At 38.5% G+C, this 14,390-nt stretch overlaps 2 protein-coding genes across 2 annotated transcripts in view; both read right to left on the reverse strand.

Moving 5' to 3' along the window:
* Positions 1 to 3,676, reverse strand: part of poe (E3 ubiquitin-protein ligase-like protein poe) — a 230,217-nt gene extending 226,541 nt beyond the window's left edge. Inside the window, exons 1-2 of the mRNA XM_071676253.1 lie at positions 3,526 to 3,676; positions 1,899 to 1,996 (exon numbers count right to left, since the gene is read on the reverse strand). Coding sequence (XP_071532354.1) covers positions 1,899 to 1,996; positions 3,526 to 3,659 — 232 coding nt within the window. The 5' untranslated portion in view covers positions 3,660 to 3,676. The remainder of the gene's footprint in view (positions 1 to 1,898; positions 1,997 to 3,525) is intronic.
* A 3,654-nt stretch (positions 3,677 to 7,330) lies between these two features.
* On the reverse strand, positions 7,331 to 13,889 carry ATPsynbeta (ATP synthase, beta subunit). Its single transcript, XM_071676254.1, has 7 exons — positions 13,646 to 13,889; positions 10,745 to 10,927; positions 10,485 to 10,619; positions 9,025 to 9,186; positions 8,105 to 8,784; positions 7,799 to 7,978; positions 7,331 to 7,638 (listed from the first exon to the last, which is right to left on the reverse strand). The coding sequence occupies exons 1-7, from the start codon at positions 13,872 to 13,874 to the stop codon at positions 7,519 to 7,521; spliced, it is 1,689 nt and encodes a 562-aa protein (XP_071532355.1). The 5' UTR covers positions 13,875 to 13,889; the 3' UTR covers positions 7,331 to 7,518.
* Positions 13,890 to 14,390: the final 501 nt, after the last annotated feature.

Raw genomic sequence — 14,390 nt, forward strand, 5'->3', positions numbered from 1 at the left:
CAACACTAATAAAGAAGCTGTGTCTACAAAACTATCTTTTTTTAAGTCTTGGTCACTATCATTATCAATACCAGTTATGCCATCTCTGGCACATGTGCCCAGGGTTGCTAACCCGTATCTTAGGTAGTGGACTCACACACGTTTGAATTCTGACAATCAACCTTACAGCAAGGTAAGCTTACATACAAAATTCACCACACTTAACAGCTTTTGTGTCATGCCTAAAACTCCTATGAAGCAGCTACACAGCTATTCCACACAAAAGGATATGTCAACACTAGCCTTGGTTATGACTATTCCTGGCTCTCCCTAGAGATAATGGTCTAATAGGCTATGCTACAATAAACCTACATCCACATGGAGCTTCCCAAGTGCATGGAAAAATTTTGGCAGGACCTTACAAAACCACAAATACTCAAAAACAGATGCCATGTGTTCCCACAAGCTCAAAAAGATTAGCTGTACACATTGATAGCAACAGCGAGTTTAATCAAGACACTTTATATGCATAAAACTTAAGACTTCAAATGTAACTTTGAAGTTTCAACTTTTTAAGGTCAACTGCAGATCTTTTTCTTTTTTCAATTCACTTTTACTGACATTTGCTTTTTTTTCCCTTTTGACTTCTTTCGATTCTATATATGTGTTTTCTTTAAAATCAAAAGAACTACTAGATCTGACCCATGAAAGATGCCTCATCCCCCCAGCAATGATAAACATACTCAACCGATACAATTGCTTTACTGCTCCCAAAACATTTGATTCTCTTCATTGTCATTCTTGTGGCAAGATGCATAAGCACTAATCATCCCACTCTCGTAATGCACTTTAATTTTTATCTATATCAGTCAAAAGCAAAATATAACCAAAAATCAACAAACAAAATTCGATCAGTTCACATTACCACTTCAGCCTTTCAAAGTATGATGGTGTCTAAGTCTGATGCATTTGCAACTAAGAGTGTACTAATTAATATCTTAAGAGTATGTATCATTCAAGGAAAAGTCACAAGCTTGCAGTCCTTTGAATTCATTAGTATGTAGCCAGTGAGCAAAGAGAGCTACTGTTAAAAATGACCACCTTTGCCGTTCTTGTGTATCTTCTATACATGACTAATTTCCCACATAAAGTAAGGTAGCACCAGGACCAGGAACAGGAGGAGGAGGCCACATCTGCTGATGTGTAATGCACCAAAACCACTAACCTCAACCAAGCCTTACAGACTTTTCCATGCTTACCCTGGATGCTTCACAAGCCCTGGTCCAGTACATTTGCAGCACATCGACCCCAGTACACCATTTTGTTCCAATTCACTCAACCCTATGCATGCCTTTCACCCTCCTGCACGTTCTGGCTCTAATCACTCAAAATATTTTGCACTCCATTATTCCATTTCCAATTTGTCCTCCCTGTTTTCCTTGTTCTATCAATTCTGCCAAATATATCCTCTTTGTCTAGTGCTAAAAAAAAAAAAAAAATTGGTAACCTTTTTTAGGCCTGTATAAGTGTTTGGAACTTTACGACTCTTGGTTTCCAAGAATGTCAGCTTTCAATTAACTAACAATAAGCTAACATGAGTCAAAATGCAATGTATCCATTTACTACATGGTCAAATCATTAATATATTATACAAGCCCATGGCATGCCTCAAAAGAAAAAAAAAAAAAAAAAAAGACAAACTGACCAAAAATTTCAACTTATATTAAATGTACTTAAGCAAACAGGACCCCTAGCATGACTGTAGATGAGTAAATTACATGGAGACCACTTTAATATTGAAAAAGAAAATGCTTTTACCTTTAATAATTACATGTTCTTACAACATGGACCTTAAAAAAAATAAGACATGTTCAAGTTCCAATTTCTTATATTAAAGATAAAAACTAAAATAAACTTACCTTGATGGGCATTGCTTGCCAGATAATCAGCAGCAAGAACACAAAATGATGTATAGAATGCTTCATACTGCTCCTCATGGTGAAGAATTTCTTCTTTGCTGAAAAATATGATCAAGGCATTCAGAATACTTTCTATATTCATACATGTTGCATCAACATACATCAAATTCATCATTCATCATGGTCTACCTTAAGACATTTAGAATCCCATTCCCTTTTTTTCTCCTATACGACTCACTTCTGGTCCTTAGCTCTCAAGGGCATTTCACTTCTGGTCCTTCGCTCTCAAGGGCATTTCACTTCTGGTCCTTCGCTCTTAAGGGCATTTGACAAGTTGTAGCAAAAACATGCTTTCTAAATTTCTTTAAATAAGAGTAGGTGAATGTAACATTTAAAGCTACTGCTATTGATGTTTGGTACTGCTAATGAAAATTGATGCATGTGTCCTAACTTTGCACTCATCAATATCAAAAACATGTGCTTTGGAGTCAGCCAACTTCCTTACTATCTGAGTATAATTCCACCTACACCGTGCGACAAGTTTTGTTAGTAACCCTGGATGTGGAACTTTATCAAATGCTTTACAAAAATCAAAACATATGACAACAGCTTTACTTTCATCATACATGAAGATTACATCATAAACAATATCAGGCAAATCTCAGACAGACACGAACAATATCCTGAAAACCATGCTAAGGAACATTTATCAAGAGGTGGTCCTACAACATGATTTATAACTTCATCCCAAATGATATCCTTAATGAAAATGATATGGACAAAGCTCGGAAAAAAGTCAGTACAACTTTCGAAGTTGTGGAGGGAGTTTATGTACCTTTGCATATTAGAGAGACCTTTATCAAAACAAAGTCAAGGTTGTGAGGAAAGTAAAAAAAAAAGGGCTTATTTTCTGGGACCATAGCACTTACACTCAGAAACCTACAAGTATCATGATAAAGTACATCACATAGATTTGCATTAAGAGACTGAGAAAAGTCAAATAAAACAGATATCTTAAGCACATATTGCTCAAATCAGCAAATTAAGAGAGGCGTTAACCAATCAAATGGTCCATTAATTACGGAACATAGTAACTTGGTTCAAAGCAACAAGGGCGTGGCAGAGATTGAATAATTTTTTCATCTATATTTACAACTAAACATGTACAACTCATGGACAGAATTCAACGTCACTGAAAGCAAGTAAAGACGTTTTGCAACAGTTGACATACATGATGTAAGTATACGAGCAGCATTAAATGCAAGTCTTAAGTATAATAGATCCAGCATATGGGCATATTCAAATGATTGATTATAAAATTACATTACTGTCGTTATCAACCTGAATAACATTAATCTAAAACTCTTCTCTTTAACAACTGTGATGTACGATCAGCTGATTGCTACCATCTTGTGGGATTTCCCATGAAACTTGTCTGGACTTGGTAAATTTGAATTTGAATAATACTTTAATTCTAGCATATCTCTGGATTGCATAAAATGATAGAATCCCCCAAAATGACCGTAGTCGAATGTTCTAATTTCTCCGGTCACGTCAACAGAAGCATCCACACTAATCCCACCAACAGCTAACTCACCAAACTTCAAGCATTAAAAAACCGGCTCACCTTTTCAGTATAGCTTTTACTAGCTCGGGCAGGTCTTGTTTGTTGACGGAGCCGTAGGAAGCCGCCAAAATTGGCTTCACAAGTTGGCTCCACTCGACTCCTCCGCTGGTTGCAGCCATGTTTACCTGTAACATGGCGAGTCCAGCGCCGTCTAGCGGCTGGCCCTCGCACTACCCCACCTCCACCCAGGACCCCCGCCTTATTTTGCACTGTAACGCAATAATGACACAAATGATTGTATCGGCTTGATAGCCATTTGATAATTAAGAGTCTTTAGGACCGTCAACAACGTCTAATCACCATCAATTGAGAAATTTTTAAGGCATTTAGGTCTTTTAAGTTGATTATGAAGCCCATCTCTTGTAGATGAGATTCTACGACATTGTGCTGCACGTTGCTTTCTTATATAAATGATAATTCAGTGTCCACAGAATATTAAACAATATGCGGGAACTTTGATACAGACTCTAATGTCCTTACTATAAATAGATGTTGATGCAGTTTCGTAATGTAAATAATTACAACACGCTGGGCCTTCATCTTCCCTTTTCAATGCGCAGTTTACCTGATTCATTATCATTGGATCACTATACGTCTATTTTGAGTTAGAATGTCATTCAACAACCAAATTACCCCAGCCTATAGGTAATAAACTGCCTATGCTCAGGTATGCTTCCGCTCGCGGTATTAAAGCATTAACTCATCGTAATACAGTGCAATGTACGTATTGGTCGATTGCCCTTCATCTGCCCGACAAACTGAATTGATACAAAATTTTGAAATGTCATTGATTAACAAAGTTTCTTCTAATCTCTCATCTAAATTGAGATAAAGATTTGTAAGGATATATTTCAAAGAGCTGCAATTTTGAAAAATCTTCATTGATACAATGTTTTGAAATGTCAGTGATTAACAAAGTTTCTTCTAATCTCTTATCTAAATGGAAATAGAGATTTGTAAGGATATATTTCAAAGAGCTGCAATTTTGAAAAATCTTCCCGCAGTAGCCACCATTAATACGAGATAGGGAGCGAGAGATTTGGTATTTAAAGATGTTTCTCGTCAATCAACGAAAGTATTCCAGTACTGTCAGTTCTTCAAAGGCAAATCGGACAATCTAGAATTTTTAAAGCTCATTGTTTTACAACAATGTCTCATTCACCATAAGAGCTCAGGTTCTGTTCTATATCCTCTTTTTTTTTTTTTTTTTTTTGGTGACCAACCTGACATTTCCCATATTTTGTTAAAGTTCAACTCCAAACATCTCTTTTAGCCAATTCCAGTATCGTGGATATGTCCTTTCATTTCCCATATTTTGTTAAAGTTCAACTCCAAACATCTCTTTTACCCATATGTGAATGTCCTCTTGAGACGCGGTAACAGAATCTATGATTAATTAAAGATAATCCTGTCTCGTTTCCTCTGGGCATCAATAAAGGCTCATCAGATGATTTGTAGGCAAAGTGTCTTGGAGTTTCTGAGCCTATTTTCCTTCGGAAAAGACTCTTTTCCGCATATCTATTTTGCCATCGTTAGTGCTGCTATGAATCTACATTTTCTGTCAATTATGGGGGACTGCGTGTTAACATCTCAACTACCACATCCGTCTACACTGATGTTGGTCAGGATGTCAAACCAAACGAGAGCACATAAGGAAGAGTAGGACACAACTTCCTCTGCCAAAGCTTGAGCTTTTACATTACCAACATCAGTGGATTTCTAGTTCAACTCTAACATGCCTCCCCGACTTAGCATCATGAAAAGTGGGAGTTTTTATGCTTTGCAGATTGCTTCCCCATCTTGTTTCGCTTCAGGACTTCAAAGTCACATTAAGACGTTTGCTCCAAGGAGTGGGTGAGGAGTTGGAAGGTCCTAGGTAAACTGAGGAACGTGTGGGAAAAGTAGCCACTGTCATCAAGGCCAAATATGAATATGTTTGATGGTATAGTAGTCCCGTTGTTGCAATAGCGTCCTTTCAGAAGGCCTTAAAAAAGTGGATGTGCTGAAAGTAAAATATTTGAGAACGATATGTGGTGTGAGAAGGTTTGGCCGAATAGGAAATAATAGGTCGAGAGAGGTGTGGGCGTAAGAGAAGTATGTATTAGAGAGCTGAAGAGTGTACGGAAATAGTGTGTAAACAGGTCAGAAGTAGAGGGTACAAGGAAGAGTGAAAGATGTGGATGGAGTGAAAGATGCTTTGAAGGTTTGGGATCTGAGCATGTAGAAGGATGTGTGGCGTGCAAGGGACAGAACGAAATGCAGTGATGTGGTTTACAGGGGACGACGTGCTTTCAATGGGCTGAACCAAGGCACATGAAGCGGTCGGGGAACACCAAGGAAAGGTGTGTGAGGTCTGGTTGTGGACAAGGTTCTTCGGTTACAATGAATTATACATGACAGATAGAGCGTGAATTCGAGCCAATAAGGAAATTTCTTCGTCTGTTTCCCCTAGTTACCTTGCTAACGCTTGAACATGGAGATTGATTGTAAGGCAAACATAATATAATACGAACAATGTGGTGAACAGGGGTTGATGTATTGTCAATGGACTGAACCAGAAGCCACAAAAACATTTATTGGGCCTTGATGGAGCCAATTAGGATAGTGGGAAGGCCCTGGTTCAGTCCATTGACAGCAAGTCAACCCCGGTATACCACAGCGTTCCAATGCACTCTAATCCTTGCACGCCTCTCACCCTCCTGTATGTTCAGGCCACGATCGCTCCATCTTTTTCACTCCAATTTGGTCTTCCCCTCCCCTCGTTCCCTCGACCAATGTCACACATATCCTCTTCGTCAACCTTTCCTCACTCACTCTACATACATCCAAACCACTTCAATACACCCACTTCTGCTCTCTCAACCATTCTCTTTTTATTTTCACACATCTGTCTTATCCTTACATAAAGTTCATTCACTATTATCATCTGTTCCCACACATATCTTCAACTGAAGCCTCCAATCAGTAATGATCAGACTTCCACCAGCTGCCCCTCTCTAGAACATTTACATCCATGATTTGCTTTTGTCTTTTAGTTAATAAAGAATACAATGCCCACTTGACACCTACTGTAATTGCCCATTTGTACTTGTGTAACTCTTGTAAAATAGGTTATTCTCAATATTTTACAAGCCATTCATTGTCTCAAGACTGGGTACCCCATGCCTCTCAATTATCCCCTCAAGCATTTAAATCAACCATCACCAATACTAGATCCCTAGTCAAAATATAACACTCTATGCTCTTCCTTAAATTCCACGTGCTTTAACCACTTTCATTTGCACACACCTGTCTGGGGCTCAATCCCACAACTTCAGTAGTGCTACCTGTTCGACGGCTCTTCCCCTTTACCACCGACATTCCCAAACAGTTCATCGACCTTTTGGTTTCAATTAGCTAGAACATCCAGGTTCCGCCTTTTTCTCCAAGCCTTCATGGAGGATAAGGTTTCCAACTTACCAATAGTTACCTTTTATAGTAAATAGGAGGTACATAGGTAATCTTTTTCTCAAGTACAATAAACTTTGTAAATATCAAAGTAATTTGAAAGATGAAACTTTAATTATAACCACATTTCCCCAAATAAATTTGGATTGTCATGAACGGTGATCTTGGAAAACACCTTGTATATATACATTTTTTTTACCCATTTAATCTCTGGGGGCTTTCCTGTGTATTATCTATCAGGCAAGTTTTTTGTATGGGATGGAGTCTCCTAGATTTTATGATTTTATACTTCTAGTACATTAGATCAAATGCACACTGACAAATTTGCTATGAAGATGCCAAGGAAAAAAGATCAAAGTACTTTTCAATTTTTATTTATATAAATTTACATTCTCACTGGAATTCTGTACAACAGATGTGACTCCTATATCAGGAATACATCAATATGTTTTGCCATAGTTTCCAACTTCACCCAGCACAACTTTCTCTGCAACAATGACAACTTATTGTTTAAAAACACTATACATAATTTATGATGATAAAAGTTTAGCTTCCCTGCACTGCCAACTGTTCAGCTTTCACAAGGACATCTTCAATATCACCTTGCATGTAGAAAGCAGCTTCAGGCAAGTGATCATGTTTGCCATCCAGGATCTCCTTGAAACTCTGAAAAATAAAAGTTAGATTTAATGTCTAAGTTACCACACAAATTTACAATCTCCACTCTAAAAATAACACCATACCCATCATTCATCCATTAATGAAATATACATGTAATATCCACAAATATGTACATTTTATTTAAGCATGTAGATTGTGAACTTACGACAATTGTCTTCTCAAGTGACACAAACTTCCCCGAATATCCAGTGAACACCTCTGCCACCTGGAAAGGCTGAGACAAGAACTTCTGGATCTTGCGGGCACGGGCTACAGTAAGTTTGTCCTCCTCAGATAACTCATCCATACCCAAAATGGCAATAATATCCTGCAGGGACTTGTGATCCTGATAGGATAATGGGAAATGTTATGATTAGGTGGTTATGTATGGGCACATTTTACATAATTTCAAAATGCTGAATTTGAACAAGTTTACAAATATTGTTTTTATTCATACCTTCTTACAACATACCTGTAAAATTTTTTGTACAGACCGGGCAACATTGTAGTGCTCACTACCAATGATGTTTGGGTCCATGATACGGGAAATAGAATCTAAGGGATCAACAGCTGGATAGATACCCAATTCTGCGATACCACGAGACAACACAGTAGTGGCATCCAAGTGAGCAAAGGTAGTGGCAGGGGCAGGATCAGTCAAGTCATCAGCTGGTACATAAATGGCCTGCACAGATGTAATTGATCCCTTCTTGGTTGTGGTAATCCTCTCCTGCATAGTACCCATGTCAGTGGCCAGAGTGGGTTGATAACCTACAGCAGATGGGATGCGCCCCAGAAGAGCAGATACTTCAGAGCCAGCTTGAGTGAAACGGAAAATGTTGTCAATGAAAAGTAGCACATCCTGTCCCTCCTGGTCACGGAAGTACTCTGCTACAGTCAGTCCAGTCAAAGCAACACGGGCACGGGCACCAGGGGGTTCATTCATCTGACCGTACACCAAAGATACCTTGGAGGTGTCATCTTTCAGGGAGATAACACCAGATTCAATCATCTCATGGTAAAGATCATTGCCTTCACGGGTGCGCTCACCTACTCCAGCAAACACTGAGTAACCACCGTGTGCCTTAGCGACGTTGTTAATAAGTTCCATGATAAGTACAGTCTTGCCCACACCAGCACCACCAAACAGACCTAAAAATGTCCAAATACTATTGAGTCCTATGTGATAACTTGAAATATGGCATATAAATTTGTCTATAAGCATGCATTAGAGATCAATATACCTCAAATAGAAATTGATGAGGGTATTCTTATACAGTAGAGCTCTACAACAAACAGCTTATCAATGGGGATAATGAAGCCTATGGAAATAAACAGTACACTAGGGAGATACAATACTGTACGGGCAATTAATCCACAGCGAGTACATACCAATCTTCCCACCCTTGGAGTAAGGGGCCAGCAGGTCCACCACCTTAATGCCAGTCACAAGAATCTCCTGCTCAACAGACATCTCAACAAAGTCAGGGGCTTCAGCATGGATGGCTGCGAAATGTTCAGTTGGAACTGGGCCACGCTCATCAATTGGTTCACCTGGGGAGATTCAGGAAACCATAAATAAATTAATTACACAATGCATTAATTCAAATTCAATACAATCACATCCTTCAAGTCAGAGTAACTGCTTCACATCCTTAAGTCACCTTACCTGCTTTGGCTAACCCAAAATACTCATAGATGAAAATTCTAAACTAAAATAGGATCCTGAAAGGCTGAAAAATAATATGGCTATTCCACTGGTTAAGAGATATGATTGCATGTGAATCCTGAAAAAGCTAATGCAGTACTGGGCACAGCACTGCCATCTATCTATATTTGACACCTGTTCCCTTCTAGAACTTTTTAAGGGGGTGGCCAAGGCAATATAGTCTCTATAACTAATGAAGTCCATCAGCAGCAATGGCACTGCACTACAATAATCTTATGCTACTATTCTGATAAATCTGTCAGTGTATTCATTAAACTTGATCGCAATTTCCCATGTAAATGAGGTAGTGCCTGGAAACATACGAAAAACAACCCATCCACTCATACACACATACGTGCTTATACACATATACAGCCATATACATATATACACATGTACATATTCATACTTGCTTGCCTTCATCCATTCCTGGCGCCATCCCGCCCCACAGGAAACAGCATCACCACCCCCACCTCCTACTTCAGCAAGGTAGTGCCACGAAAAGACAAAAAAGGCCACATTCATTCACACTCAGTCTCTAGCTGTCATGTGTAATGCACCAAAACCACAACTCCCGATCCAGATCCAGGCCCCACAGACCTTTCCATTGTTTACCCCAGACGTTTCACATGTTCTCATTCAGTCCATTTACACCACACTGACCCCAGTATATCACATCACTTCAGTTCACTATTCCATGGTTTCCTACATAATAAAGATTATTTCACAAGAAACTTTTTCCCTTTATTGGAAATGTTTTTTCAGACAAGTAAATATCAGTCAGTTTACACTGTCTATTAACAATGGCTCTTGTCAGTCACCCATGCAATTATATTCCCCAAGGTAAAAAGTTGCTGTCCAAAAGAAACATTCAGTGACAAAATCACAAAAACCCTAATAAAGACAAAGAAAAAACAAATTATGAGAAACTTCTGACCTGATGGGTTACTGACCACAGTAACAAGGATGAAATCATGAGCAATGATTCGACGCAATGACTATGGTTTTTGAGATAAATCTGGTACATGACTTTCTAAATACATGATAAATCATAATATTGCTGAATAATGCTAACAGCCAAAACATTTTTTTGTATACAAAGGTATAGTAGGAGAAATTTTTAAAATTAAGAGTGTAAACTTACCAATGACATTAATAATACGGCCAAGGGTAGCTGGACCGACAGGAATGGAAATTGGGTTGCCTGTGTCCTTGACAGCATTACCACGTACGAGACCCTCTGTGCCATCCATAGCAATAGTGCGCACAGTGTTCTCTCCTGAAATACAATTTGAGTTTGCTTATCCTTACTAAAAAATAAAAAGCTCAATGAAAGAAATGGAGTGAATATGGTGCAGTAAATGTTATTCAAAGTTCTTAGGAGAAAAAAAAAAAAAAACTTACCAAGATGTTGAGCAACCTCTAGCACCAGTCTTGGAGTCCGGTTTTCAACTTCAAGTGAATTCAGAATAGGTGGCAATTCTCCATCAAACTGTACGTCAACAACTGCACCAATTACTGCCACTACTTTCCCACCAGCTACCCCAGTTTGGGTGGCAGCTTCAGCCTTAGCAGCATAGTTGCGCTCTGGAAGGTGATTCAGGGTTATTACTGTAGGCAAGAAAAAGCTATGACAATGACATCTAACCACTTTTCTCAGTTGGCCAGGATTGGTCACCATGTAAATGTATGACACGCAAAACCAGTTTCATCACAACAATCAGTAAAGAAGTAAAATCCATTAGAGTATACTAACTCTCTGCACTAAGACCACTGTAAGTACAACATGAATATCCAACCTACAAATTAAGGTTCAATGCACTAATCCACCATTACTGACAATTCATCGAGCCCTATGATTCTTTCATAATGACTAAAAAGTTATCTTCAAAGTACATGAATTCTGCTGTCTAGATATAACAGCACAGCACAGGGAAATTAAGGTCAAAGTGGAAGAGATGGTAAAAAGGGCTTCTTTACTCTATTGAAATCAAGGTAAAAGTATATAAATCCAGAACCATCCCAGGTATCACAGCAGTTATAATTACACGGATGCAGATTCTCTGCACGTTAGAAAGCTGCACAGAAGCTGGCATTTAAACAATATATAGTTTTAATGATATGAACTAAGCTATTAGTATAGCATGAAGTATCCACGTCATCACAGCAGTCAAGTATATCCACTGTGCTTGCAGTGGAAAGATGCGAGAGGTTTTAAAAGTGAAATAAAAGGAATCTTGTTTAAAAGGCTAAAATTTCTCTTTCATGTTTACAGTAGTAATTGTGAAAGGATGAGATTGATCAGGCAAGTGAAAACTGAGTACATTTGCAAGGTAAGGAAATGCAGGTTGACAAATCAACACCAGCTTAATTATGTACTAATTCTTAAACTAATTTCATCTACTGAGGCGCCTTAAAAAAAGAAAGTAGTTTTGATGGCAAGGTTATTGCAGACGAGTATATGTATTGTGCAATAATACCAGTGTCCAAGTATCACAAGATCATCTTTGTAAACAAATGAACCTTTAGGCTCTCTCTCCCAGGGACATTTAGGTAAGTAAGAGTTATTTGGCTCACATGTATGAGTATATTATGATAACATGGATTAAATATGGAAGAAAACAAGTTAAACATGTACATTTCAGTGCAAGCATATTCAATGTATGTGTCAAGTATTTCCAAGTTAAAGAATATCCATTTAACAGTAAAAATATAACACATACATATCTATATCAAACAACAGAACATGACTGCAGCACATCATAATTATAACAAAGCCAATATACTTATAAAATTTAAATTTACTTTCCTCAGCATGAAAAAGAAACAACAGCAATCTGGGGAAGGCAGGGGGTGGCATGAATCACTGAATATCATATCATTTATACTGCGACTAGAATATTGAAAATAAATCTTGATTGCTTGGAAGGTAGGATAAGGCTTTCAAAGTAGTATATAAATGCTTCAACTACTATAATCACTTACCTAAAAATTCAATACCCTAACTACTACCACGTTAATACAGCAGAATATGGTGCCCTAAATCAAGCCCTGCAACTCAAATGTATTTTCTAGAAACTAAAGTAACTCTGTAAAATAAATCAATACTCAAGGATAGCTTCAGTAGTTCTAGTTTATGGGCACCACATCAGACTTGCCTAGATATGATCTGTAGCAATATTTTCTCCCAACAGAGGTAAATCTTAGCTAACTTCACCTAAACAATACAAATTGTGATACGCATATATGTACCAAAAACATTGTCATCTTCCATATCAACTGCATGCAAAAGAAAGTAAAATCTCTTAGAAGCCATCCTAACCACTGAGCATTAGGGGGGAATCCTAATAATTCTTCACTTACAACACGTAATACATTTATGTTATTAAGGAAGTCAGGTTGGGTTTTCGTGGTCTGCTACTTTCCCAATGCTTCCCTTCATTTCATTCTACACTATGAGATCACAGCTCTGCCTACATTTTACCATTACTCTCGCTCCTATTACGTTATTCTTTGATATGTATTTTCATCCAAATCATTACTTTTTTTCGTCTAGCCCCTTTCCAAGGAATTTAAAGCCTCATATTCAGCTTAACTGACACACTAACAAATTCATAAGGACACTTAGAATCACAGGTAGCATAGGTCACAGGGGTAGCCTGACCCACCTTAGGCTCATCTCTCATATCTCCCTTATATAAGAAAAAGATTAAGCAATTTGATAATGGTAGACCTATAACTATGGATAAAGGTTCATCAGCTAATCTTCTTATTATGATATATCGGGTGCTGTTCCTTAATAACATGATACAATTATGAGGTTACCACACAAAAAATAGTCCATTTAAATTCTTTCACACAACCATCCCCGGTTTAGTTAAGATAGCAGCGTGACCTTTCGTTAACCTCGGTGCAGTTATAATACGTACCTCATTTTTGTCGTACATGAAATGTAAATTTTCAGAAAAAAACAATTAATCCATGCACTTATAATGTGCTCTTCCACTCGCTACCGGGTAGGAAAGACTCCACAGTATAAACAAGCCGGGAGGACTGGCGGCCATTATCAGCTGATGCTGAAAACATTCATCTCCATGGACACATACTTTTCGTAAAACTGTCATAAGCCACTTGGTGCTTTAAGAAATATACCATTACTGCGTCACTAGTGCTCCCGATACGGGAACTCCTAATTTCAACAGTACATATGAACACCGGCCGCCATATTCACAAGAAGTTACCGGCAAACATAAACCTGCACCAATAGAACTATTCGCCTTAATGTTATCTACTGTGGCAACTCACGTGCGGTGTACAGGGCCGGAAGAGTCCTGGGGACTACATTTTGGAAAGTATTAGCGACCACAGTGGGTTTGGCCGCTTTAAGAATGGAGGAGCAGGCGCGAGTAGCGGCTCCCAACATGATGGCAGGGTGGGAAGAGTGTCGACCAGACGTTGACCGAACCGACACAAACCCTACCTCGGCTCCGCTCGGCTCCACTCGGCTATTGATGCCACACACCCTAGTGATCATAATTCTAAACCATATTTACTAATATAATTTTACCTTGATACTTCAATTAATATATTCGATAAAAAACCATCAATTATTATTAAGCTATTCAAAGTATTATCATTATATATCTCCGTCGCATCACTGCCCTGAGATCAGAGGTATTTAAGACCCATCGATGGCATTAACCAATCAGCTGGAAGTGGTCTGCAAGGGGATGTTCTTATTGGTCGTCCATGGGAGGGTGGCCATGTTGTTACGAGCAGGGCGCCTGCGTTTGTGCAGCAGACGATGTCATGAGATTTTAGGATTGTGCCAAAGGCGGTGCTTTCATGAAACACCTGTAATTGCTCGGTGTTTTAGATATCCTAAAAGAGATTTGAAAACTCTAAGAATTGTTTATGCATGTATACGTAGCCATAAACTTTATATATATATATAATTTTCCAAAAGAAGGAACAGAGAATTGGGCCAGGTGAGGGTATTCCCTCAAAGGCCCAGACGAAAGAAATGGCCCAACCCACCCCCATACACATG

This window comes from Panulirus ornatus, chromosome 22 (assembly GCF_036320965.1).
Source record: "Panulirus ornatus isolate Po-2019 chromosome 22, ASM3632096v1, whole genome shotgun sequence".
Classification (NCBI taxonomy): domain Eukaryota; kingdom Metazoa; phylum Arthropoda; class Malacostraca; order Decapoda; family Palinuridae; genus Panulirus; species Panulirus ornatus.

Bases quoted from the DNA above. Each gene is read 5' to 3' on its own strand.
- ATPsynbeta (XM_071676254.1), bottom strand. From the start codon at position 13,874: ATGATCACTAGGGTGTGTGGCATCAATAGCCGAGTGGAGCCGAGCGGA. The intron at 10,928-13,645 runs GTGAGTTGCCAC...ATCACCTTCCAG, and splicing joins TCCGGCCCTGTACACCGCAC to AGCGCAACTATGCTGCTAAG. The intron at 7,639-7,798 runs GTAAGTTCACAA...TTTATTTTTCAG, and splicing joins CACTTGAGAAGACAATTGTC to AGTTTCAAGGAGATCCTGGA.